Source organism: Montipora foliosa, chromosome 6, assembly GCF_036669935.1.
Source record: "Montipora foliosa isolate CH-2021 chromosome 6, ASM3666993v2, whole genome shotgun sequence".
Classification (NCBI taxonomy): domain Eukaryota; kingdom Metazoa; phylum Cnidaria; class Anthozoa; order Scleractinia; family Acroporidae; genus Montipora; species Montipora foliosa.
The window spans coordinates 13,921,996-13,949,495 of record NC_090874.1 but is presented as its reverse complement, the minus strand read 5'-3'; the positions used below and the strand labels follow the sequence as shown (position 1 = coordinate 13,949,495).

The following is a 27,500-nucleotide window of genomic DNA, read 5'->3' as shown; positions in this document are numbered from 1 at the left end:
TTGTTTTTAGGTCAGGCATATATTTATTAGACAAAACATATCATTTCGTCCCGAATTCAGGCACCAAGCATTTCGTCCCGGCTTCATGTAAACGGCTGCAAAGATTTCATACCGGTACAAGTTCATAATGGTCTGAATTCGTCCCGGTCTCATGTAAATAGCCCCTTAAGAAAGGTTTTATCCAATCCGCCTCAATCCTCAGGGGGCACCGCCTTTGAGTAAGTAGCGGGTTTCACGGGCTGCATAGCAACAAACGATCACATGCTGGAGGGCAAGCTCATTATTATTCCCCCAGTAGGACATTAAAACAAAGAGACCTGAACCAGTCAAGCTTGACTTGCCTTTGTATCTTTCACCTCTTCAGAGCTCTGATTTGACAAAAAACCTCCTTATAAACGGGAGTGAAAACAAAAAACTGTACGGAAGAATGTCCCTCGTTACTTGAGCCAAGGGAGTTCGGATGACAAAATGCTCCCTGCTTCGCAAGCTGTAAATGCTTCAATGAACCGTAATTAAATGAGTTAATTTTGATGGTAGTTATGGTAGCATGACAACTGTCACGAGATCGAAGTAAAGTAGCTGTGCTTGTATAGGAATTTTCGGCTTCTTACACAATTTAACTCATTTGAATGATCGGTTACAAGGATCGGTTTAAAGGTCGGTTGCAAGGAATTTATCTAGCAGAAAGTAGCATATTGAAAAAAAGAAAGCCTTATGATGTCACCGACATTAATTATACTTGCAGCCAAGTGATTGAACCACGACAATGCGATTACATTAATGCTGTTTGTTGACAATATTCAAAGATAAACACAGCTCGTCTATATCAACACAAGTGGTCATTGAACCATTATTCCACTAATTTAAAATGAACTTGTATTTTAGCCAGCTGAAATAAACCAATAAAAAGTATGAAATTGAGCAATTGCGCATTTCAACACTTACAAATAGGCTTTATGGAACTTCCCTTTCATCTCCGAGTTACAATATTTGAAAACTCAAATGGGAAGATTTTGTAATTTCTGGCCATTCGCTTGATGGTGTATTTTCACACAGGAGGCCCACACAATCGGATGTGTAGCCGATTGTTATTTTATAGTAAATGTACTAGATTTACCGTTTGCTTCACCTATAGGGATATATCGTCAACTATGTATGTAAATCAATGATAAATAAACGTTGAATTACCTTACCTGTGGTTTATAGTCGTCCTTTTACCTCAAAAGCGGTTTTTTTGAGCGATCTTGAATGAATTTGAGTTCGCCGTTGACTGTTCCATATATATCTTATAAAAAACGGCGAACTCAAATTCATTCAAGATCGCTCAAAAAACCGCTTTCAGTGAGGTAAAGGGACGATTAAACTGAGTCTGGCCCAAAACATAAACTCTATTGATCTCAATTATCTCACCCACGCGCTGTGGGTTTTTAAAACAGTAACTGTATTATGGTTAATTGTTAAAACTGCACGTCCAAATATTAAACTGAACAAACATATAGTATATATCATCCACTCACGTACCGTATCCGGTTAATAAGAATGCGAACGTTAACATCTTCAAGTTCATCATCTTGTGTTACCAAGTTGAGCTTTGCAGTACAGTTAGTCTGGCGGATATGTGAAAAATGCTGCACTTTGTGAAGAAAGCATCAAATTTTGCTCAGAGGTTGTTTATGGCAACCTAAAGAGATTTTGATATGGAGTCATTGACAGAAATTAGGTCTAGGCCATTTAAGGAGCCATTATGCATGAAAGCGAGGCTAGACTTACAAGATAGCCATTCTGGCCTATTATATTAATTCAAAATGTTCCAAATTACATTGGTATTAGTTATATTTGTCGTCATGATATCATCACCTAACAATTCAACACAGGAAACTATAAGCTTTTATTTTTTACGCACGACAAGGCAATTTTCGTTATGACCTTGGTCTTCACAACTAAACTGCTGTTCTTCTGACTAGGTTTGCTTCACATGTAACACCTGTCAATGATTATAAGACAACGAAACTAGTTAGGAAGTGTTTTCTTTAGTGTGAGCAGTTAAAACACTTTCAGAGAAAATACGAGTTTTTGTAAGAAAGTCTCAGTATTTAAAAGAAGATCACGTGACCTCGAAACGAGGGCGCCATCTGCAGTTAACCAGCGTCTTCTCTCGTTGCTATATTAAATACCTCACACCTCAGCAACATTGTTGCCAAATAAATTTTTAAAAGGTGCGTGGTACATTAGGGATTGAGGGGAGGGGTGTATGAATGACTTGTGATAGTAACTGCAGGCTGCAACAATAGCGGCCATCTTGAATTTTTCAGTACAATGAAGCTGTGGCACGACTTTTGGGAGCATTATATCAAGTTTTGGTTAATCAGTTATTCTGCCTAACTTGAGTAGCGTAATCAATCTATTACACAGTCTTCACCACAACCGCAAAGTGCAGTGCACCTAAGAGCCACTCTGATGCATGAGCAGTTAGACCTGCAACCTTTCTTGCAGCAACATTTAATAAGTGCATCACAAGATGATGATCCGGCTGGTAATGTCGTCCAGAGGGGCTTCCAGCCAGCATCAGTCGTCATCCATCTCCATTGACTTGGACATGGCAAGTTCATCACTGGAACAGTTGCTTGACCCCAGCAATGTCCACCCTGGTATGTTGCTCTTCTAGTATGCTGGATAAGAGCAGCTTGAGTTGGGGGCATAGATTCAATAGACTTTCCCTTCTGTGCAAACAGCTGCTTGCTTGCCTCATCATTCTGGCACTAGTGCGGTCATACAGAAGAACAACGAATCGTTCTAGCTTTCTCAAGCATTCTTCACTCACATCATCTGGGTTGTTAGACAATTCCAGGAAAGCAGAGGTTGCTTCTTCACAGGCCATCCACGTGATCCATGCAGTCTTCTTCCCTTTCCCAGAGAAACAAGAAACAGTATCACAACCAGTAAAGGCGTGAAATACGGGTAACGACCTTGGCTTTTCAGGACCAACAAGAGATGCAATGGCATGAACAGCTATATATCTCAAACTGGTACCAGTGCCAAAGGCAATCCACAACTCATTGATGTTAAGCTTCTGGGTTATGCCAATATGCAGATGATAACGACATCATTGTCAACAGTACGGATGAGGATGTTCTTGTATCCTGCTTTCGACGCATCTGCTGCATGAACCATAATTCTTGTGTCTGCTTCCTCGTGGTTACATGGAGTAAGTCCGCAGTGGACTACAAAGAACCTGTTTTCCTTTCATAGTAATGACGTGCTTGCCATCGCTGAAATCTACATGGGAAGCTGCTCTACTACAAACCCTATACTTCCTTATTGTTTGCATCTACATGCACGAATTCCTTCCAGTTTTTTGGCACAGTTGTCAAAAACTGAATACGCCCACGAATACCACGCCCCCTTTCCTCTGGTCGTTGTTTTTTAACTGTTTGATACATACTCGTCCCATACAGGAACCGATGACCCGGAGCCTACAACTCCATTGCGTTCGTGTCACGGCGTTTTCACAGACCGATATATTTTTAGATTGAATTTCCCGCAAATGAGACTCCCGCAGGAGCCCGATGACCAATTACAAGAAACTAACCTGACGTCATAGGGTCACCGAACCGGAACTGCCTTTGTTTTTTTCGGCAAAGGTAGTCTAAAAATAGATCGGTCTGTAAAAATGCCGTGACATTGGCCCAGTATGGGAGTTGAAGGCTCCTGGTCATGGGTTCCTGTCCCATATGATGTCTGCACTCTTGAAATGTTTTTACTGTATTTGTTGCTTTCAGCATGTTAATAGCTGTTGCACCATCAATTATAGCTGCATTTATTGGTGTCGGGGCACTGGATCGAGGCTGCGACAGTGATTGAATGCAGTCTGTCAGGTCGGATTTCTTTCCTGGAAGACGAAGCTGTCCACTTTGTGATGGTGGACAACCTTGGTTTTCATGTTCAAAAAAATCGTCCAAGTCTTTTTCTCTAGTTTGACCCGAGAAAAACAGCCGTGACAAAAGTGCACAGTCACTCTTTAAAGATGAGATTTGCTGCTTGTCTTTGGATGGTTCTTTCTGCCGAGGACTTCTGAACAATGGAAGCTTATTCTTCTTAGTAGAATCATGCATGTTCTTTGTTTTTTTTTCACTTAATCTCTCCTTGACAAATGTTTCGAAGTGTTTCGACCTCTTCTACCCTTTAAACTACAGAAGCATCGGCTAGATCTTTTGCGTCAAGAACGAGAAGATCTCCACTTTCATCAGTGAACGGGTTTCCCATGACATCAATGACCGAGATTAAGGACATCCTTAGCGAAAGATATCTGGGTGCTTTTTTCCTCTTCGTGATGTTTTGTAGACCCAGGTTTCATTCCCTCGTTTGTATCTGAGGAAGCTTCAAATTCTGCTATCAACCCTGCAACGTCTGGACCAGAAATCATCCAGCGTCGTAGAGCGGCAGGATTTTCTGTCAGCCAAACAGCTCCCCCGTCACCCTTCACCATAGCATTATTTTGTTCATGTGCTTGGTCAATGGCGATGGAAGAAAACACTTTAGCAGTCTTCTGTACTGTAAATTCACCATTGAGAAGTTGCACATACGTCTATATATACTAAGACTACAGTTCTCCAAATCACCTATTATTAATTCAGCATCTCTTTACGAGTCTCAACTTCGCCATTAATTTCCATTTTTAAGTTACGTGAAGTACTTCACCAAAAGTAATGGGAAAGAACTTTTTTGTATTTACTGTACAAGCACATGTAAAACTCTAACGGAGACTGAAGGTAATTCAGAATTTACAAGATCATAGGTGATCACAGGTAAAAGGAACATGGAGATGGGTTAGCAAGTGAAGTTATAATACCAAAAAGCAAGAAATACTAGTGTATCCAAAGTATTAATATTTACATCGCAGGCGAAATAGATATTTTATGATTTTAGCCTCGTTTCCATGCGAAACAACCCCTAAAATGGCCTTCACATGATTTTTAGCGGTGGCTCCATATCAGAGGGTTTTCAGTGTATCCTAAGCTACCTATGTGCAAAATTTGGTGATTTCTTCACAAAGTGCACGATTTCCCTCAAATATGCACATATCCGCCGGACTTTTTTGCTGACCAAACACTTTCGGTTTTAGTCGGGGAATTCGGCCGGGAATAATCACTTCAATTTGGGGTTTTTATGCGATACAATACCCAATTAACCAATAAGGGTGATTTTTATTATGTCCCTTACTGACGAGATGTACACAAGCTAAACAAGTTTTAAACATATCAAGCAATTTTTAAGCATATCAATCTTTCCCGTTTGTCTTTAAGCCTGCCTCGCTGATAGCAACAATTATCGAACAACTTCAAAACGCGGGCGCTTCGACTTTTCACATCGTTTAAACTTTTGAGTCTTCTTCAAATAAAGCGAGCAGCTCAAGCCCGCCGCACACTAGAGCTACAGTCTGTGACAAAATGCCTTGGAACAGTACGCGACTATACAGATCAAAAGCATTCACGCCTTACTCTCCGCTCACAATGTTGTTTGAACGCGAGTTTTTGAGCCCATTTGCCAAAACAACATTGTGGGAGGGCAAGGTATTGTAACGTGTTTCAACAATTTTGTCCGAGACTGTAGCAGCTTAGCAAAGTTTCACTCGTGCCTGTTTGCGTACGCAAGCACGTTCACCAAAGTGTGTCGACCGTAATAGGTACACGGAAGGAGAGAAAACGTTGGATAGGATAAATGACATGAAACCGCATTTGCTGCCAGACACGGATCGTGCGTGAGGCGATGATGTAGCGATCCGATTTGCGTACATTTCTTTGCATGATCGAGCAATTTGAAATCAATTTACTGATTACATCATCATGTATAGCCGGGACAAACAAGCAAATATAGTCGATTATGAAGCCTAAAAATTGCTCAATTTAACGTTCATTCAATAAAATGAAGCAAAATGACTCACCTCTGGTATATTCTTGTGCCTTTTGGAGTTCATTTCACAGTTTCGCGAAGTCCCGTGTTTTCAATGTTCTATTAAGACGAAGTCAAGGCTGCACACTAAGATTTCGACCTTAGTCAGCTCAGAGGCGGTTTGCGACTTGAAAATCCATCCCAGCCGCGATTTTTTCGCGCAAAGCTAAAGCCACATCATTTGCGAACCTCGGTGAATGTTTCGTCGTCAAAAAACCCCACGCACTTGGCTGGAAATGAGCATTTTCTGCTTCGATTTCCACGATAGCTGATGAATTTAACTGCTTATGATCGCCGCACGAGACACGGAGCTTGGGTCCGAGGTCAAATTAACTCCACCCGATGAGGTACAGTCATTACAGCACTTACCCCATCCCCACAGCGGCTTCTCGTAACAGCTCCATGGTTACGCGGCTGGGATGGATTTTCAAGTCGCAGACCGCCTCTGAGCTGACTAAGGTCGAAATCTAGTAAAATAGAGCGGTTTTCAATTGAGTGTTGAAAGTAATTAGCGAATTGCTTTGGTTTTGCATTTACTTCACTCAGTGATTGGTTGAAAGTTCTCGCGCCATTTTTTCAACCAATCAGAAGTGAAACCAAAACCAAAAGTTGCTTGCGCGAGCACATTTTCCCGCGCTTTGTGTCGGCTAAGGGTGCTTACTTTGAGTTTTCGTTGGTTTACTGGATTGCCTCCGTCCTTTTTGATATTGGCTAAAATAATTACTTTGGTTCTGGTTTTACGACACTCGATTGAAATTAACTCGCTCTACTAAGTCTGGCGTCAAAGGGTAAATTAATGCGACATAGTTTTTCAGTGAGTCATTAACCCTTTCCCCATTGACGAGTAAAATCGTCTGGCATTTGACAGAGTAAAACCGGTTTAGGCCGGTTGATGCTTCAAAGGGGAATCACTTTAAATGAAACATTTAATCGGATTTTCCCGTACGTTTTAATTCGTTACGCTCAACAGAGCATGATAAAAATTCCCTGTCAAGACCACCAAATGATTTCCATATAACTGCAGATTGCATGAACAGGCGATCTAAAATACTGACATTTTATTTAACAATTTAGACATAAACCTGAACAAGATGCTAGCTTACCTCGAAGCAACGAAAAACCCCGAAGATCCTTGTAGACAAAAAAAATGAAAGCTATAGGTGGTTTGCAACCAATCTCTAGAGACACAGATAACAACACCGCAATGTACAATTGCTGGTGGACGAACAAAAGGAGCTAATGAGAGCTCTTTTCTTTCGTCCCCCAACATGGCGGCGATGACGTCACGTGAAAACTGCCTATTGCTGGTTTTCATGTGACGTCATGGTGGCTATGTTGGATGGCAGGAGCAATAAATCACCTGTCACTGCGCTGGGAACTAAACTTTATTGTTATGCAAATTCTGCGAAGAGAAATTGTATTGTATTGCCATCCAACATGGCCGCCCTGTCACGTGGGTACAAACCAAGAATACTGCGAAAGTCCTTCAGTTTTACACGCTTCCATTTGTCGACCCGATTCAGTGTCGGCCTGACATTATCGGAACACAATTGACTCCCGGTTCAGCGGTAGCCGATTCGTGAAAACGAGAAAATTCAGAGAAGTCGACGAGTCCATTAGCCTTAGGAAATAGGGCATGCGCACGAAATAGAAGCATGCAATCAAAATGGACGAGATCAAGAACACGTAAGATTCGTCCTCTGATAATGTTGGGCCGACAAATCGTGTCGCCTAATCGTAGCGTGTAAAACGGCCTTTAGCTGATAGACTAGCAAACATAAATAATGCTTCTAATAATTATGACAAATTTATAAACGATTGAGCTTTCTAATGACATATAGGGCTCATTACTTGGACGGACCAGAAGGATACCTCTCAAGTGCAGGGTGAACAACACTTAAATTGCGTAACAAATGAAGACTCTTGTAAACCTTGTGAAGATGGGCACCTGCAAGAGAAACTCGAAAAGGAGGCAATGGGCGCACACCGGAAAATGGACACCATTCCCCAATTTTAGAATATATTTCTTACATCTCTTCTTACTGGTCGGCAAGCCACTCCAAAGGCTGTCTACATCAAGCATGATCTGCAGCAAGTAAGACAGTACTGCCATTTTGCCATAATATTTTTGGCGTTTCTGATTGTTGTCCTTTTCCCTGAATTCTTTATTTTGTCTCTTTCGCCTGATAGATTCTCACATAAGCTCTTTTTGCCTCTGCTTTGGAGAAATTATTTCTGACACACATCATTTTTGGCTGTGGTTAATTCATTGATTATTTCCTCTGGTTAATCGTTGGCATTGGTAACACTGTTTATTTCATAACCTGAAATTCTGTCATTTCAATAATCTAACGGAATTGCTGAAACATAGTGTCTTTCATCTAGATGTACAATGTAAATGACAGTAGTTACCTGTTGTCCGCTTATAGGACTGATAACACTCATTCTTTCTGGTGCCCACAGCACCCCTCAGTGGATTCAGTTATACGTATTGCTTTAAGCATCTGAAATTGCTTGCACTATAAGTGCATTACACCATGTATATGCTGCCGTGACAACACACCCACAATTGCTCTGTATCATCGGGATCATTATATAACTGTTGCCGGGGCACCAGAAGAAAAGAAGCATAAACCATATGAGGAACATTCTAGTGCCTTCACTGAATCCATGCTTAGCTAATCGAGCCTGCAACAGTGCCATGCAATTTTAGCAATTGCGTAGAAAAACATAAAATATTCAGGACTTCAACCGGGTTTGAACCCGTGACCTCGCTCTGAAACCAGTCAGTGGTTTGTCGTTGGCCGCAATTTTTTAGGACCGTGTTAAGGAAGTCTTCGAAGACAGTAATTTTTGGACAGGCATTACCTAAAAATAAACCTACTTATTAAAACGCCGTGGAAGACATGATGATGCGCCGATCAACTCCAATCTTCAACATCCCCCCCCCCCCCCCCCGGGCACCAAGCCCGGACATTTGAACTTTTGAAGATTGGATCGTTCAAATTCCCGCCGCATCGGGCCAAAATGGAGTTCAAATGCCGTACTAAAGAAAAATCGTCGTCGGCTCCTCCTGTCTTTAATAAAGACCTTCTGAAGACCTTTTTTGTAAGCCAGTCGCTCACAAATGCTACATCTCTTCCTTTAAACTCTTCCGTCTCGTCCAAACACGTGTTTTATAGCTATTAGCGACTTCGGCGCACGGAAAAACATTCATTTGAAACCTGGCACTTCCTGTCCAATTTTCCCCACCCCACGCAGGCAAAGTTCCAATTCCCCACTCCCCGGGAACAGAAGATAGTCAAATGCCCGGGGTTTGTCCGCGGGGAGGGGGGATGTTGAAGTTTCGATTTGATCGGCGCATAAGTTTATAGTTTTTGCATGTTCCTGGTTACTGGGTTATGTGGGTTACCAGGGGCTAGAGCGTGACCTGGCGTTATTGACTTACTGACAGGACAACTTCCAGTTTGTTGCAGTTCTGTACTGTTTACAGCGCATAGCTTAATATATTTTGATATTCTTCCTTCTAAAAGTGGGCAATAAATTATGTTTCGAAATATTTCAAGGAATCCGTCTATAAAAAAAAAAAAGGGTTATTTGACATAAAAGGTGAATGAAGGAGATTAAGAGTGTCGTTTCCTCGTTACTTCAAGTCATCCATTGTGTATTTTTTAAATCTTTTTTTTTTTAATTTCTCGTTAATTTTAGAGGGGATCAGTAGGGGGTCAGTGAGGCCCGGCAGTGAGGGCGTCAGTAGAGCTGACCGGCGGCGGTGTTTTGTACGAGCTCGGTTATCAGGGCAATCGGGGCTCATTGCTTTTTAAAAAATACATGCATATGCGACATAAAAAGTAGGCTACGAGTAGAAGTCCTTCCTTGGTCGCCCTGTCATTTCTGTCGGATTTTCCTCCCGTGCGTGTGGGAATGGTAGAGAGTTTTGGCAAACATGAGGAACCTCTCCTGTCCCTCAAGACCGCTGGTCGAAATTTGCCGTCTTGTTGAGGTGGTGAGCATCGACTCGAGCGTGACTCTCGTTGAGCATTTCGTTGAGCATAGGAATTTTCGAGTTGTTGTGACGAAAGCCCTCTTAAAGAAGGTAAGAAAATTTCTTTACTGCATTTTAAGGGAGAAATTATTCTCTTGGAAGGGGCTATATTGTAACAACTTTGTGGGCTTGTGTCCTTCTTCTCGGAATTTGATTATAGCCATGGCTGCTCGTGCACGTCACGCAAGTGAAAACATAAATCGCTTACCATTTAAGAAATTGAGTCAAGAAATGGAAATGTTATAGAAGAGGAATAAAGAAACGACGGGTCCAAGCCTCAGAGCTGTGCGGTATTCCGTTCTTGAGTTATTCGGCGAAACTTATTACTCAAATTTGTTTAGTATGGAGGCGCCATGTTGATGTACTGCTGAAGTACACCAACATGACAGCTGGAAACCTGTAGAAACATCTGGAATTTAGTTTGGCTGTCTTTAACACTTTCTTCTGTATAGTGAGCTAACAAAAATTCGTAAAGATACGTCTCCAAATATATTGGCTGTTAAGGCCACAAAAACGTGAGGGAAATACTGATGCTTTTATGCAACTGGCATGTTTTTCGAAAGCCGTCAACATGTCACGCACTGTGAAAACTCTGAAATTCAAACTACTCTATTTTCGAAACGAAGCACGGTACCAAGCTTAAAACAAGCAAGCAGATATATATTTTAAAGCCTCTTGTAGCTGATCAAGATAAAAACTCAAAAGGCTCTTTAGTTTTGTATTTTATTTTTTTGTGACATCACATGCAACCCAAGAATGTATCTGTCAATGTTAAGCCCGAGGGGGAACCCCAGGGAAATGTGGGGTACCGGTATTTGACTTTTCAGAAGAATTTTTGGTCAAAATCTCCACCGTGGGGCTCCAAAATGTGGTCAAATCAGATCAAATATCCCTGTTCTACAGGCACTTGTAATCTTTAAGAGAGGCATTCTCCTAGTCAATGGATAGAAAATATTTAATAGAATTTCAATGCTTGATTCTCTGATGAAAAGCGAGTCAATGTTATCAACAATCCACACAATCCCCACAAAGTAAGGTGTTCCATCAATTTATATTGAAAATGAGTAGTGAGTAGCGCGCAGATGAGCACATGGGACGATGTGACTTAGTCCCATTCCTCCACGCAAAAAAATCAAACGTCCCCACCCCCCGAGCTTAACATTGATAGATGCATTATGGCTATGTCCGGCAGCCAGACAGGATTTTGAAAATTTGCCCCTGTGCAATAGACCGTTACTTGCACAATTTCGAGTTGATCTTCACAAAATATTCGCAAAATATTCGATTTATTCAATTGGCTTTAAAATTTTCAGCGTGTTTAACTGAGATAGGTACCGTGTTTGGCAATTATTTAGCTCTTATTAACCGAGCAAGAGGTCTGTATGGGAGAATCTTGACCGAGGTCATGAGTACAGACCGAACGCAGTGAGTTTTCATCTTTTCACCGCAAAACACCACCGGCCTAGATGCCGGTCTAGATGGGAAAATGTAGACCGCGGTCAATAACGATTTCAGCCAATCAAATTTGTGAACTTGATAGTTCCCAATCCTTGTGAGACATAGCCATATAATAATGAATGATATAAACCGCTTCAAAATGAGTGGTCGGACTTGAATGCTGTTTAGCAGCCCTATCCCTCGCTTAATGCACCCATCAATGTAAATGGAGATTCCCAAAAAACTGTCTGGATTGGTGCCAGTCTTGGCGTGACACAGTTCTACAATCATGGACAAACATCTTGGGACACTTTAGCTAAAATGGTTTAAAGTAAAGACCATCTATCGTACAGCCCCCCTCCCTCCTTTCAATGTTGATTGGAATCCGGGAATTATTCAGAAATGCTGCAGTTTGCTTCACCATTGCTTGGGGGAGGGAGGGAGTGTGGAATAATGAGGGGAATTATTATAAAATATCAGGTAAACCTTTAATTGAAGGGATTTTGCAATTATTGTTAAGTGTCCCAAGACATTTTGTCCAGGATTGTAGACTCCATTCCAGCAGGACAAATTCCGTCGTCCAGATACTGGAACAGTTTTAAATGTCGCACATTGGGTTTTAACCCACTAATGTACCCGCTTTTCCCAGGTTGGGGTGGGGGAATTTACAATGACTTGTGCATAATCGTATTGCTGAATACGCAGTCACTTCTTTTCATAACAATAACATTTGTAAATTGTTGTATTCTGACTTGTTCTTAAAAGTATGCCACCAAAATAATGCGAACAAATGTGTTAGGGTATTCAGCAGGCACTCCCTACATTTATTTTCAATGGGTACTTTTGAAATATAATCTAGTGATTTGAAAACCTTGACTGGCGGCTGGTTATTTTAGAATTGAAACTTCCTTTACATTAATTTTTTATAACTTACTTATTTTTATCAATTTATTCATCAAATAAGCAAATAAGTAAACACATCAGTAGAGCCAAGGCCAGATACTTAAATGGCTAGTGCTGAAAATCTGAAATTAATTTTACCTCGGAAAAATAGACACTTCTAGCAGAATCACAAGTATTACAAAAAGACAAAAACCAATATCAACTTGAAGGTAACTAATAGAAAAGTGAAAGTTAGTAAAGCAAGGATAAGTTCAAAGGTAACACTGCAATTAAGTTTAGATCATATTCAAAGTATCTGCTCACAACTATTGATCACAAGCTGTCCTGAGCCTACGAAAAATAATTAGCTGTAGCTTGTTCTCCAAGAATGTTGCTGTCATGATACGAATGAGAGTTTGATGGCAACAAATTCTGCAAACAATATTTAAGAGAGTAATCCCAAGTATTGTGATACATGGGGCTCCTACTCCCCTTCCCTAATGGAAGACATTGAATGCATTCACCTTTGGGCTACTAAACAGTCAACAAGCGGTTAAGAGATGCAAGCTGTGATGAGATGATCAAGCAGGGAGTTTCTCGCTCTTTCTCCTGGGCCCCTCCCCCCTTGTATTCTCTTTTGATTTTGATCCAGGTTTTCACAGGGCCATATCCAAAACAACGTGGAAAGAAGCATCTAAAATTCTCCAAACTGCCTAAGAAAGAATGGAGTCTGATATTCTCCTTTTATGTAGCGATTACCCTTTACATCACCTGCTGTCATGAATGTGCCAACCAGAGATCTGTTGGCTGTCGAAACAAGGGTTCTTTTGTTCTGTGGTTGACGAAATTTAAATATCAAAACAATTATTATTGTTTATAAACAGTGAATATTGCTCACAACAACAACAACAACAAAATTTATTTGTACTGTAAAGTAAACTACATGTAGCTAGCTAAATATGTGAATTAAAAATGCGAACATTAGCTGGTCTCCCAAACAACTAAAAGCTAAACTAGTTGGGAGACCACAACAGAGAGTTGGAGTTTGGTAGTCCCCTTTTTCACGTTGTTCTAACAATTTACTTGAGTGAGGACCTAGAAAGATAGCTGAAACGTTCTCTGTAGATTATATACATTTGTATCCCGAGCTATCTGATTTGCTCAAGCCCTGAAGATGTGCGGTCTTTCTCAACTATCTGATGTAAGATATTTGATACAATGTGCGCTAATCAATTTTATAGTGTCCACAGTCTACTTCCAAGTACTTGTGACCTTAAAATTAAGTCTCTGTCTGAAGGAACAGAAAACTTTTATTTGCCCAGTATGTAAACTTGAAAGATATAAGAATAGTTTTCCTTAAGTCATTTTCAGTTTGACACCAAACAACTACTGTAACATTTAGGGTATTTTAGTACTGGTACATGTCAGTATAGTAGTTCACATGAATATTTGTTTCCTTCCTATCCATGAGCAAGGGAATATAGAAATATAGAGAGGAAAGAGGTAACATCGCCACTTTATTAAATCTTCGACCTCAGATATTGCGTTTCTAGCTTTCATTGTTTCACTCAGTTTTGGTTATCAGCTCATATAGATCGTTTTCACGTGACGTCACAGCGGCCATGTTGGTGTACAACCAATTTAATTACAATGTAATAAAACATTATTATTCCATTCAGGTTTGTTGAATATGACCTATGTTATAGGCAACTCAGCGCCACCCTATTTACCATTAATTTTAGGAGCAGTCATAGCTCAGTTGGTTAGTGCACAGCTTTTTGAGCAAGAGGTCCCCAGTTCGATCTTTGGTGACTCAAACGTCTGTTTCGACTTTCCTCTGGTCTGTGTAGCGATAGCTTTAAATACCCATAAAATGTCCAGGGCACTGAAAGAGGAGGGGGGTCAAGAGCGCACTTTCGGCTTCCATTGATACCAGCCTCATAGCTGAAGGAACTACAAACGGTTAATAGTGACTAAACCTTGATTTTTACCATCTCACATCCAATGCGCACTCTTGGAATAATTGTTAAATACTCGTTAATGGGCTGTTGAAATTGGTTGTTTGCTCAGTCTTAAATGGTAGCCTCTTTAACTTGCATGCCTTGCAGTCACCACAGTTACTTAAATACGGTAGAATAAGATGAATGCTTTGTTTTTTTGTTGGTTTGTTTTGTTTTGTTTTGGTACTTTGAGATTTGTGGCACTGCTGTTTACATGAATCCATGATTTCAACTGACCGCACAAAACACAAACTCACCAAGATTAGAACATCTAGTCACCAAATGTAACAATAGTTATGTTAACGAAACAAGTGAATTTGCTTTTGTTCATGAGGCCATGGCGGATAAGAAGAATAAGGACTAAAGAATTTCATGGTATGAAGTGGAGTGAGAGGTCAAGACTTAAGTACATGTATTATTATTTTGTTTAATTTCATTCCATCTACTGTATATGTAATGATGTCCCACAAGTGTCTGTTCTTGGAGTTATGCTATTTTCTTATGTTTAATAATTTACTATATGTTCCAAATGTGCTTAACTGCTCATTTGTTTAATCTCATGACCCTAACATCTGCAGTTGTAAAAAAATCTTAATGATTTATTCAAACTCAATAATCATAAATTAAAGTTGAATCATGAGCCTACAGTATAGCAGTCAAAGATAAATGAAATCCAGCATCCTAAAGTTGATACATGTACCCTAAATTTGATGATAATATTTTGCGTTTATCTTTTTGATTAATATAGTTTCAAAGTCTTAGTTTATTAATATTTAAAAGAACTTATAATGATTTGTTATTGTTATTAATGGAGTAAATATTAAGCAAGTACATTGTGCTACATCCACATGGTTATCTTAAACTTTTTTCGTCTTTCTCTCTTTTGCTTTCTTGTATAGGGGCTAACACACTCGTATCATTCCCGCTGAAGTACTTTTCTTTGTGTCACTGGTCTCCTAAGATGACTCCCTGTCGTGAGTGAAATCGGCCAGGGAGCGCACTTGTTCACCACGTTTAAGAGTGTACGCTCCCTAATTGAACTCCTAAGAAAATCTATTAACTTGGTAAACTTAGCAAAAGACAACCGCCTGGGAAGGTAAAATATCCTTAATGCCCTGTTCCTCCCGAATAAACTTAAGATACTCTTTAACACGAGGGTGTGCCACAGGGTTAGAATCGCGCAAACGGCCAATATTGTTGAAAATGGCCCTGAGTTTCCCTAGTAATGAGTCCACGGAGCCGGTGGCCAAACGCGAGGGGCAATTACAACCAACACGTGGACACTACTTAGTATGAACCACAGTTCTGACTGACTTGTCTTTGCTTATCAAGAACTTAATAATATCGTCCGAAGTACAGGAGGACACACACTTCGGAGGAGGCAGGGAAGCTAGGAAACCTGACGGTTGCCGCTCCAGGGCGGACTTCTGTCGCTGATAAGGCTTGTTTCGTGGCGCGTCAGTGAATTCTTGGAAACGTCTGGTTATCCTCACAGGATCTATACGTTTATCAGGTCTCCCGTTTGCACGAGACTAGTCCGTGAACCGCACGCCTGACAAAAATTGACGTCCTGGTCATTTGGATACAAACACGCAGAACAGCGTCGGGGGGCTTTCCAAATTCTTACAACCTGGGAACGAATAGCATAAACATGCAAAGAACTCTCAAGTCACAGGCAGACACATCAAAAAGCCTAAAGGTCCCATTGTAGGCTACGCCTGAGCCATTGTGGAGAACTTCGAGAAGGAAAAAGGAGCACCGAACTGGAGCCCCTTCTGCCCAAAAGTAAACGGTCAACAATCAGAGTTTGAAGGGGTGCCCACCAAAAAGGTCGCGTGTGAAAGTCGGGAACGACCAAAGTAAATGCATCGTGGGAATCTTGGCTGAACATGTAACGAAGAAGTGGATTGGACCGATGAGGACAAAAGGCAGAAAAACGTAAATGTTTTGATCGGCAGGTAAAGGGTTAGCGAAAACGTTCACCTCCCCCAGAGCCAGCGGTAGGCCAAGGAGGGAAGTGAGGCAGCGGGTTCCCGTTCCTGTCCCTCCGGCAATTACTATCCGGGGACATCAAATCAATCAAGGTCGAAAAATCGTTCCAAGTACAACCAAGTCTCAGGGGTAAGCATACAATCCGCTGGGTTATGGCTAGATGGAACGTAGAAAGTCTGGATGCTGAAATTAAAATCGCGACTATCACGGAAAATATCCTTTACAATGTCATAACGGCTGACTTCTTACGGCCATCACCATCCAGAGCGGACTTGAGGATGCGATTATCAATATGACCGTCGACCCTCGAATTAATCAAACGGCGCCAAAACGCGACGAGAGCGTTTAATAAAGCCTTTGACTCCAACACATTGACGTCTTCAGACGAGTCGAGGGGCAAAAATCCCTTGAGACCAACCTTTGACCATCTTGAATCAAAACTGCACCCCACGCGCGTAAAAAGGCGTCAGAGTAAAGAGACACGTTGAGATGATGCTCGGACCGCCAATGGAAACAATCCTTCTACTCATCCAAAGAACGCCAATACAAAATTTCGGCCCGAAGGTCACTGTCAATGCAAAACAAGATCGACCGAGCTGAGAAATCACTTTGAACGTCTCGCGTGTATTAAGCTTGCATCCAGGGACTGCCAGACTGAATGAAATTACCTTCCCCGCAAATCTCTGAAATATTTTGCGGCCAACATTGTGGGAAGCCAATATCTGCTCTCTCAAACTGCTAAACTTGAGCTTCTTATCATCTGGTAGTAGGAATGCTTGACGTGAAGAATCACAGAAAAAACCAAGAAAGCGGACTATAGACCCTCAATGTCCAAACAAAAGATTTTGCCCGTCGAACCTCTCATTCAATGTGAGGCTGGACGGGCAAAGACAATGCACTCCAAAGCCTTTATCCCCCAAGGACTCCAAAATGGCCGCCGAATGATAAAGGTGAATTGTGGACGCAACCCATTGCGACTTTGCAATACCAATAAAATAGGCCGCCTCTATAAGCGGATAACACATGATGTAGGCAGCGGCTTCAGCGAGGACTTGGAACTAAAGTGGCGCGAGCAGGTGAATGAAAAAACTGGCTAACATGGTGATCATGGATGTACTGCGACACAGGAACACCAAACGAACGAGCTGCACCAGTAGCGAACAAACCCAGGTTATGATAGATACTGGCACTCGCCTTCCAGCCAAACGGGAGAGCACAAAGTACAAAATACGCACCATTCCATTCAAGGCCAAAATAAGAACGCGACTAAGTATGGAGGAGCACATGTTGGTAGCCGCTCTTATTGTCAAAAAACGTCTGAAAATGCCCAAGGAGAACATATCGGGGCAAGTCCGGAAGATGATCAAGCCGGAAAGGGAGGTCCCTTATTTAAAGATTCAAATATCGCTGGTCGTGACAAAGACGGAGCTTTGATGGCTCGACTATAAGGGGAAGGACTAAATGAGGTGGGGTCACCTCGCCAACCCTACCCCACACATCAAGTACTCCGGCATTTACCCACTCAGGCACGGTCTCGGAAATAAAGTCTTGACATTTCTCACAAACCTTAGAATCGCCAAGCTGTATAGAAAGGGTGGACGTGGCGTTTCGTACGAGCAACCCATAAAGTTTCCTTTAAACGGCTTGAAAAAACAATCGATCTTTACGCCCTCCCGGACGATGTTAATAGAGTTCACTTGAGACGAGCTATGACCACTAAGTAATCTCTCCCACACTGGAAAATTAATGATTATGAATTTCCCCGGCTCTGAAAAACATAGGATCGAAAAAACGTAACTGCTCAATCTTAGCCAGGTCCAGGGAAGCAAGGACCATGCTTGGCGAAGGGAGGGGACCAACGAAAGGAGAGATCCCCTGCTTTATATCACACACAGGGATATCACCCGAAGGAGGAGCAAGTCCACTAACTTTGAAATAAAATTAAACACACGACCCTACAAGGGAAAGGGAGAAAATTTATAAATCAAAACGCGAAAAGAAACTAAAAACAGGGGAATCACCCTTTTGTTGACCCTGAGCTCCAAACTAAGTCCAAAAGTGAGACACAGAGCAGGTACGCCCCAAGGTCAACGAAGAAAGCGGGTAATATAGAGGAAAAAACACGTAAAACAAGCTAATGCGAAAACAAAAATGTATTGTAAACTGAGGTGGAAGAGATTACTGTTTAACACGACCAAACTGTTGCGTCGGTGGTGAAGCACGGCACGCCCGAGCGATATGTCCCCATCTTAAGCATCTGAGTCATTGAACCTGAGCACGGCCAGGATAGGGAGCTGGCCAGCGTATTGTAGAACTAGGACAAACGGGAACGGCAGATGGTAGATTTTCTCGGCGGGTGAAACAAAAGCCGAAAAATGCGTCTGCTCTCCGCAGGCTAGGAAGATGAAGGCACCTTTCCGACACCCTTCAAAATCGTGTTTGCGTCTATGGCCATCTTAGCTCGTACGGGATCCCCCTAACAACCCCAGGGAAAGATATTGAAGCTGTTGGTCATCCACAAAAGCTGACCTGGCCTTAATCTGATCCAAAGCGGCAGTGTACTCGTCCGCTTTCTGGTGGTTCTCGTTTCTAGCCAGACGCAACAATGATTGTAAGAGCTCAACTGCCTCATACTTGTCAAACATCGCTGCTGGTCAATTTATATAGCGACGAAGCGCGGCCAAGGCTGACTCGGAACTCTCTAGAGCTCTAAGGCGTTCCAAGGAAGTAATCTTTTCCTCTAATGCGATCGACAGCCTAACATGAAAAAAAAAAAAAACTTGAGGCCATTGCCGGCGCCGCAAATTTCCCTTTCGTAAACGGTCGTTGCCATTTCTCAGAACGGTCGTTGCCATTTGAAACGGTCGATGCCATTTATAACGGTCGACTACACGCTCGGGTTCTTAGCCCTCACCCTAAACAGAACCCTAACCCGAACCCTGAGTTCTTAGACCTAATGAGTGTAATTCAGAGCTAAAAAATGGCATCGACCGTTTCAAATGGCAACGACCGTTTACGAAAGGGAAATAAGCGCCGGCGCCAGTGATATCCCCCGAAGCTCTCCAAAACTAAACATCCTATACGTCAAAATGTTTCCTTCACTTGCGTTAAGTAAGGCGTAACACTTGAAAAACTTAACCATGTACGACCTACCTCTCCCGCGGTAGTGGTCGGTTCCAACTCTAGTGGAGGATTTTGCGCTAGTTCTGCGATCTGTATCAGGAAAAACGTTGAGTTGATTGCCCATAGAAATAGCGGGCTGGTGACGTGGCGGTTGAATAAGGCTTGAAAATAATAATAATAATAATAATAATAATAATAATAATAATAATAATGGAACTTGTATAGCGCTTGTATAGCGCTCATATCAAAAATTCATGGCGCTTCACAATAAAAGAAAATAAATATCAAACTTATATAAAAGCAGTAATAAAAGATCGCAAAAGACGACTCCAAGACCACGTTTCAAGCTGAAAGACCAATTTTATACTCCAAATGGCGCAAAGCATTACCGATGCTATCGGTCGAAAATGGGGAATGTGATGCAATAACAGCATGTTTGCAATGAGCTAGTTAATTATGCAGTGAGAATATTTATTTACTTTTGCATCTATATTTGTTTTGCGTAAAGCAGGCTAACAAAATCTGTACCTTGCTAAGTTCGCATTTTTGAGCGTTAAAATAGAATTTTCGGTCCTTTGTTTCTTACAGCAAGTTGTATATTTTGAGGTCTCCCATCCAGATACTAACCCGGACAGTGATTAACTTCAGTGAACTTTTGTCTTTGAAAGCTCTCAGACGCTTAGAGAACACGCTTAAACGTTTGGTGAAAAGAAGTTATAACAAGAAAAAGAAGTTGAAAATGATCAACATGTCAGCCTCGAAGCCAATGTTTTGCGATTCCCTTGTATTTTCCTCAGTCTTTCTGGGTTTGGTATTTTTGTAGTAACCAAGTGTCTTCTCAGGGGGCTATTTACCTAAGACAGTGACCATGGCACTATAAATAATAAACGGTACCAAAACAATATCGTGTACTATTAGAACCATTGCAAGCCTCCATTGCAAAGCTAGTTCCAGTTCAATACTGAGAATACGAATATGGTCTAACGCTAAGGCAGCTTGAATACACCTTATTCCAAAATGGCCGCCATTTTAGTATTCTTTTGTTTCCATGCAAATTGGCCCTTACGACCTCGCTTTCAAACGTAAAATTCAAAAGAATATTTAACCTTGGCCATAAGGGCCAATTTGCATGGAAACAAAAGAATACTGAAATGGCGGCCATTTTGGAATAAGGTGTATCTCTTGGAAAACAAAACTTAGCTCAGTTGACAGTTAGAGAATAAAGCGCTGTGTTACTGCACTAAACTTACGTACGCAATGCGTGCCTATTTTTTTAACTGTAAACATGCCTAAAGCCAAGACTTTCCTGAAAAAATAGGCACGTAATGCGTACGTGTAGTAGTGCAGTAACACAGCGCGGTATCGTGTCAACTGACCTGCGTTTTGTTTTATCTTCCAGGATTCAAGTTAACTTTGGGTAATATGTAGCTCGAATAAGACATAGCACGATATCGTTTTGATGCCGTATATCATTATAGTGCCATGGTAGATGTCTGTGGTAAATAGCCCCCTGAGAAGACCTGTGGTTACTAGCAAAATACTTAATCCCAGAAAGATTGTAGAAAATAAAAGAGAATCGAGAAACATTGGCTTCGAGGCTGACATGTTGATCATTTTCAAGTTCCCTTACAACTTCTTTTTCACCAAAACTTTGAGCGTGCACTCTGAACCTCTGACAGCTTTGTAAGACAAAAGTTCCCCGAACTTAAGCGCTTTTGGGCGGGGTTAGTATTTGGATGGGTGACATCAAAATATAGGACTTGCCGTCAGAAATATTGGCCCGAAAATTCTATTTTAACGCTCAAAAATGGGAACTAAGCAAAGTACAGATTTTGTTAGCCTGCTCTATGCCAAACAAATATTGACGCAAAAGTAAATAAATATTGATACACAGTTTTTAGGGAGAGATGCAAAAGTTTTCAGGAAGTGTCGATCAAGAATAAAATATTTTGAACCGAGAATATAAAAGGTTACCATCAGCGAAAAACATTTTGGGAGGATTTTGCTACGTTCAATTTTTCTATTATACTTTTGGGTGCAAAATCGAATTCAAAGTGACGTCGAATTCAGCGGGCGCCGTGATCAAGTTACCTGGCATGTTTACTCGCGAAATAAAGGATACATCTGTGTCAAAATGATGGCAAGACACCGGGTTTTTGTTTTTGTTGGTTTTATTATTTTTTTTCTTTCAAGTGTTTTAAAGATTGACAAGAAATGTGCGAATTCAACACAAAGATCACAATAGCCCAGCCCCTGAGGTTGTTGACCATTGTTTCTGCAAAGTCAAAAATTCACTCTCCTAGACGAGGTTATTTATTATAGGCCACTTTGAAAAATACCATAATACTCTTTGTTTCCCCCCCCCCCCCCACCCCTTGGGACTTACAATGGTCCCAAGAGAAATCTATCACATCATTGCATTTACGGGACTTTGTGGCCGAGTGGTGTAATGCGCCCCTTTCGTGCACTCAGTACTGCAGAGAGCTCGGGTTCGACTCACGGAATATCACGGAATTTAATGACTGTACGAATTTTCGATTGTTCCCCCAGATCCCCGGTTTTCGGGTCTTAATTCAGTTTCAGTAGGGTAAGGACATTTGTGACTACGAAGAAGAAAAATACGTCAAAAAAAAGGGCAACTGGTTTCTAGACGTGGTCGGTCAGTGGCGTCCCACGTAAAAAGTATGACGTTCATTTTAGACTCAACGCATACAATTGTCGTGGCTGGTAATAAATTTTTATATGCACATTGAATCTATTGGTCCCTTCAGGCATTTTAGTTGGGTTTACAGTTGGGTTGGCAGCAGCATGCAATCGACCATATCAAGATTGATAACCACTTCTTTATTTTTTATTTTTATTTTTTCAGGTTTAATGTCCAACTAAGAAATATTTTTGGTCCTATAAATCGTTTTTTCTGAATTAACGAAAACATGACCAATGGCTTGACCATGACTTAGCTGTAGGTTGGGCGTTGGTGGTGGAAATGACTTTTTTCTTTTGTATTGCAGTGCTAAGTGAGATCACAATCTGTTAATGATGTCGAGGTCAGTCAAGCACAGGAACTGCCGTACTGTCAACAGGGGCTCTTGGTTTATCCAGAGAAGAAGCTGTCTCAAAAGAGAACGAAGTCTTGTGAGATGTAAAGAAGTCCATACTGGAGAGAAGCCTTATGAATGCAAACAGTGTGGCAAGTGTTTTGGCCAAACAGGAACATTGAAGACACACGAAAGAGTCCACACTGGAGAGAAGCCTTATAAATGCCAACATTGTGGCAAGTGTTTTAGTCAAGCAGGAACATTGAAGGCACATGAAAGAGTCCATACTGGAGAGAAGCCTTATGAGTGCAAACAATGCGGTAAGTGCTTTAGCTTGGCACATCATTTAAGGACACATGAAAGAGTCCACACTGGAGAGAAGCCTTATGAATGTAAAGAATGTGGCAAGTGCTTTAGCGTGGCAGGTCATTTAAAGACACATGAAAGAGTCCATACTGGAGAAAAGCCTTATAAATGCAAACAATGTGGCAAGTGTTTTCGCGAAGGAGGAAAATTAAAGACACATGAAAGGGTCCATACTGGAGAGAAGCCTTATGAATGCAGACAATGTGGAAAGTGTTTTAGTGTAATAGGAAGTTTACAGAAACATGAAAGAATCCATTCTGGAGAGAAGCCTTACGAATGCAAACAATGTGGCAAGTGTTTTACCCAAGCAGGAAACTTGCGGACACATAAAAGAGTCCATACTGGAGAAAAGTCTTTTGAATGCAAACAATGTGGCAAGTGTTTCAGGCTAGCAGGACATTTGAGGATACATGAAAGAGTCCATACTGGAGAGAAACCTTATATATGCAAACAATGTGGAAAGTGTTTTAGTGTAAAAGGAAGTTTAAAGATACATGAAAGAACCCATTCCAGAGAAAAGCCTTATGAATGCAAACAATGTGGCAAGTGTTTTACCCAAGCAGGAAACTTGCGGACACATAAAAGAGTCCATACTGGAGAAAAGCCTTTTGAATGCAAACAATGTGGCAAGTGTTTTAGCGTCCCAGGAAATTTAAAGAAACATGAAAGAGTCCATACTGGAGAGAAGCCGTATGAATGCAAACAATGTGGAAAGTGTTATACCCAAGCAGGAGATTTGAGGAGACACGAAAGAGTCCATACTGGAGAGAAACCTCATGAATGCAAACAATGTGGCAAGTGTTTTAGCGAAGCAGGAAGCTTAAAGATACATGAAAGAGTCCATACTGGAGTGAAACCTTATGAATGCAAACAATGTGGAAAGTGCTTTAGCTTAGCAGGTCATTTGAAAAGACATAAAAGAATCCATACTGGAGAAAAACCCTATGAATGCAAAGAATGTGGCAAGTGCTTTAGCGTGGCAGGTCATTTAAGGTCACATGAAAGAGTCCATACTGGAGACACGCCTTATCAATGCAAACAATGTGGCAAGTGTTTCAGCCAAGCAGGAAATTTAAAGAAACACGAAATAGTAGTCCATAATGGACAGAAGCGTTATAAACGTAAGCAAATAGAAAAGTCTTTTCGCAACAGTAAAAGTGTCAGGAAACATGAAAAAGCACGAAAAGGTTCTTCGAGTGCAAATGGACATAAAGTAGAGAATCGTCGCCCCTGCACTCGGCAAAACCATAGTTCACACCAGGGTGTAAAATACAGCTGTTGGCTTTGCCAGGAAGAGTTGAGCAGTGAGGAGCTTCTTCTTGCACACTACCAAAATCATATGGTATTTGAGGAGCCGTCAACCTGAACTAGAAGATTTTGGGTTAAATTTGTTATACAGCTGTAACTCATTGGCGATACTCTTTGCTCGTTTATAACTTCATGAAATCGTCTTGACGCACAATGTTAGCTTCTGTTGGACGTTGCTTCCACTGTCATATGCGATCAGGTATTTTAGGCTACCTTGAAAATTGCACTATATGCATCTAAACACAGTGTAATTTGAGTCGCACAATGTCAAACTATGGGAATTGCCCTTTTATTTCTACTCAAAATAATCTTTAAGCGATTTTTTTTAAACACTTTTTTTTAAACACTTTTTTTAAGCGATGCGCGTCTTCAATCGCAGGGTTCCCAAAATTAATTGTTATGATGATGATGATGACGTTGACGATGACGATGATGATGATGATGATGATATATACAAGACTAAAAGTTATGGAAAAAGAGCCTTGACAAAACCGAACGTTTTCGGCGCATGGTTTTATACTTATAACTCATTCCCGAAGGAAACAACCGCACGACAAAGCATTTAATTTGTTTCTTCAAAGTTGGACTCTTTGGTCGGATAATTAGTCCCCGTCAGTGGTGACCTTTCCCTTGAAGTATGATCTTGATTCGAACAGAGCACTTTAAACTGGAATCTGTGACTTGCCATGGGTTTCCAGAAGGTGGCGCGATCGTTTTAATTTACGGCAGGCATTCGAATGTTCAATTATTCGCACTTCATTGTATCACCTTGCAAAATAGTTGAATGCGGACAGTAGATTTTCGCTTTCTTTGCTTGTGCTTGCTGATGTATGTAAACATAAGACCCACACGATTGAGTGATTGATACTGTAGGTACAAAACTCAGCTTAGGGCATCCCAACTCATTCCTGCCGCCGGACTGATAGGAAAACTTCTATCATGTACGGTAGTTTTACTCCTTTGGATAGCATTTTTTTTCCGTTTCGATTGCATGCCACACCGAAAGTAAAGAAAAGTAATTTAAATGAACACTTAAAGAAAATATTTGCTTGCGAATAGGATTTTTGTGTTTTTCCCCGCGGTTCCTATTAATCCTATTATGTTACTTTAGCCACAAGCAAGTTTTTAGTCACCGCGCGCAGTTTGTTACGCCGCGACGATGGTTATGTAATCAAGCAAGTCACGTAGTGGGTTTAGCGTTGGAGGTGTTATATTTTCATTACGCCGATTCCCCTCTTTCTACTGTATCACGAGTTAGCTCGGCTCCGCCATGAGGTATTCATTCATTCTGCAGATCATCGCCCGTGATATTGCGTCTTTTCAACCCCACCTCCTCCCCTTGTCCCGTCTGCGTGCCTTACAGGCGGCCTACTTCTTTTTCAGGCGTTTTTGTGCCCTCACCTTTACAGGGCGGAATCGTTTTTGTCCAATTCCTTAGATTGTGCATGTTACTTAATTCGAGATTGACATTAAACCGGCCTCAGCCATTTTACTCCAGACCACCGGTTGTTTTGTGATTAGTAGCGCCCTGTAAACAAGCGCGGGAAATGCAGCCCAAAGATATAATCTCCCTTGAGAGGACATAGGGGGGAAAATACATAAAAGCTTCTTTATTTACAAAAAGAACACCGCTGAAAAACGAGCGAAAACTGTAAGGAAAGATTTTGAGATGTCAAACTATTGTTCAAAAAAGAATTACTGCAGCCCTCCTTCGTTTTCACTGTCCAAAAGCGGGGCTAAAGCTAAAAAGCTACAAAATTGCAATGTAAACGATAATGACTTTAGAGAATATTTCACCGGGCTGTCCAACTTTATACAAGTGAACTAAAAAAGTTGCGTAGTTCAGTTGAAAAGATAGCCGGGTTCTATAAAGCCATGATATGACAATGGCATTCGACTCCCTGTTCTTTCTATGAATTTTCTCTGCGATGTTTCGCAGAAACATTTTACACTCGGGCCCCATTCCACCATTTGTGCCCCGTTTGAGTAAAGTACCCCATCTCTATATCGAAAACGTGCTGTTGGTATTTTGTCTTCTTCTCAACCTCTTGCATGGTCTTTAAAATAACTTACTTGGGCTTGTTCTGTTTGCTCTTGGAGTTTACGTGCGTTACTCGTATGTCAAAAAATGCTGTACTCCGGAAGAAATTCAATATTTTCTGGATACTATTGTTATGTTTTCGAGTGTTTTCAAGCAACTTGCCTCTCGAACATAGATATAATCTGTCAACAATAACGGCCATATATCTTATTTGCCACCTTAGTAAAGTTAAGTCCCCCAAAGAAATTCGATATGTTGTTAATCGTGAAAACAACAATAGTCTTGTAAGGCGTAGAAATTCCAGTCTGGTATCTTTTTTTTCTTATTTGTAGTCGCATATCCACAAGGTTTTTTTTTTAAGTTTCCCGTATCCCGGGGGACCACGTGGTCGGGGAAGTTGAATACACCTTATTCCAAAATGGCCGCTATTTAGATATTCTTCTGCTTTTATTTAAATTAGACCTTGATGCCTCGTTCAAGGCAAAATATTCTTTTCAATTTTCAGCTCAAGAACGAGGCATCAAGGGCTAATTTGAATAAAAACAAAAGAATATTTAAATGACGGCCATTTTGGAATAAGGACTATCAGGTCGAGCCAAAGCACAGCCATCTATTCGCTTCAAAAGCTCCCATTGCCTCGAGATTTCACCTAGATTATTCTCTACAATTGCGCTAACCATTGCTTTCCTTCATCGCCGGCTGAGTAGGAATTTAAGCTCGGAAATTTCACAGCTATTTTTTCGATAAAGCGTCCATTGAGTGGGATTAATGCATGTACGTCGTATCGCAGAGATATGTTTCATCGTGACCCGTAGGAGGAAAACAGCCATAATTTTTTAAGTTATCAAACGAAGAGTTCAACCGGTCAGCAAACACTTTGTCTAAACACCAAATTTGAAGCAACCTTCACATGTACGATAGTCACTAAATTCATAACTCTAGCAAAAGTCCTCACTCAGATAAAAGTGTTGCACTCTTTCAAAGATGTTGCGGTTCATTATACCTAGAGTACTTTTTATCGATCATCGCTATGTAAGTGTTATGTTTATTGTTTGCAATATTGTACGCTACATAATCAGGATAATTAAAAACTATCAATAATAAAAGATTTGTGAGGTGCAGCGTCGACGAGGCTTTTGAAATTAGTTGTATATTGTGGGGAGAATCATTTTATACCGCTTTCTACTAATTGTTCAGTAATTAAGTTATTGCACTATATGTATTTATGCAATATCAACGTTATGGGATATCTGTAGACCCCGAGCGAGCGCGACTTCCATAGTGTCAGCGAAGGTATCACTGGCCAGTTTCCCTTCCAA

General features: G+C 41.1%; 2 protein-coding genes across 3 annotated transcripts in view; one reads left to right on the top strand and one right to left on the bottom strand.

Annotated features, from left to right (window-relative positions):
* LOC138006759 (uncharacterized) overlaps positions 1-6,251 on the bottom strand; it is a 12,948-nt gene extending 6,697 nt beyond the window's left edge. The window contains exon 1 of one of the 2 annotated variants that reach the window (XM_068853271.1): positions 5,942-6,251. Coding sequence is in view for 1 of the 2 variants with exons in the window: in XM_068853270.1 (XP_068709371.1) it covers positions 1,522-1,570 (49 nt within the window). In the remaining variant the exon portion in view is untranslated. Of the gene's footprint in view, positions 1-1,521; positions 2,045-5,941 lie in introns of those variants that run through there. The other variant, XM_068853270.1, reaches the window with a different exon arrangement.
* A 3,506-nt stretch (positions 6,252-9,757) lies between these two features.
* Positions 9,758-25,639, top strand: LOC138006747 (zinc finger protein 709-like). Its single transcript, XM_068853257.1, has 2 exons — positions 9,758-10,045; positions 22,440-25,639. The coding sequence occupies exon 2, from the start codon at positions 22,465-22,467 to the stop codon at positions 24,196-24,198; it is 1,734 nt and encodes a 577-aa protein (XP_068709358.1). The 5' UTR covers positions 9,758-10,045; positions 22,440-22,464; the 3' UTR covers positions 24,199-25,639.
* The last annotated feature ends 1,861 nt before the right edge of the window (positions 25,640-27,500 follow it).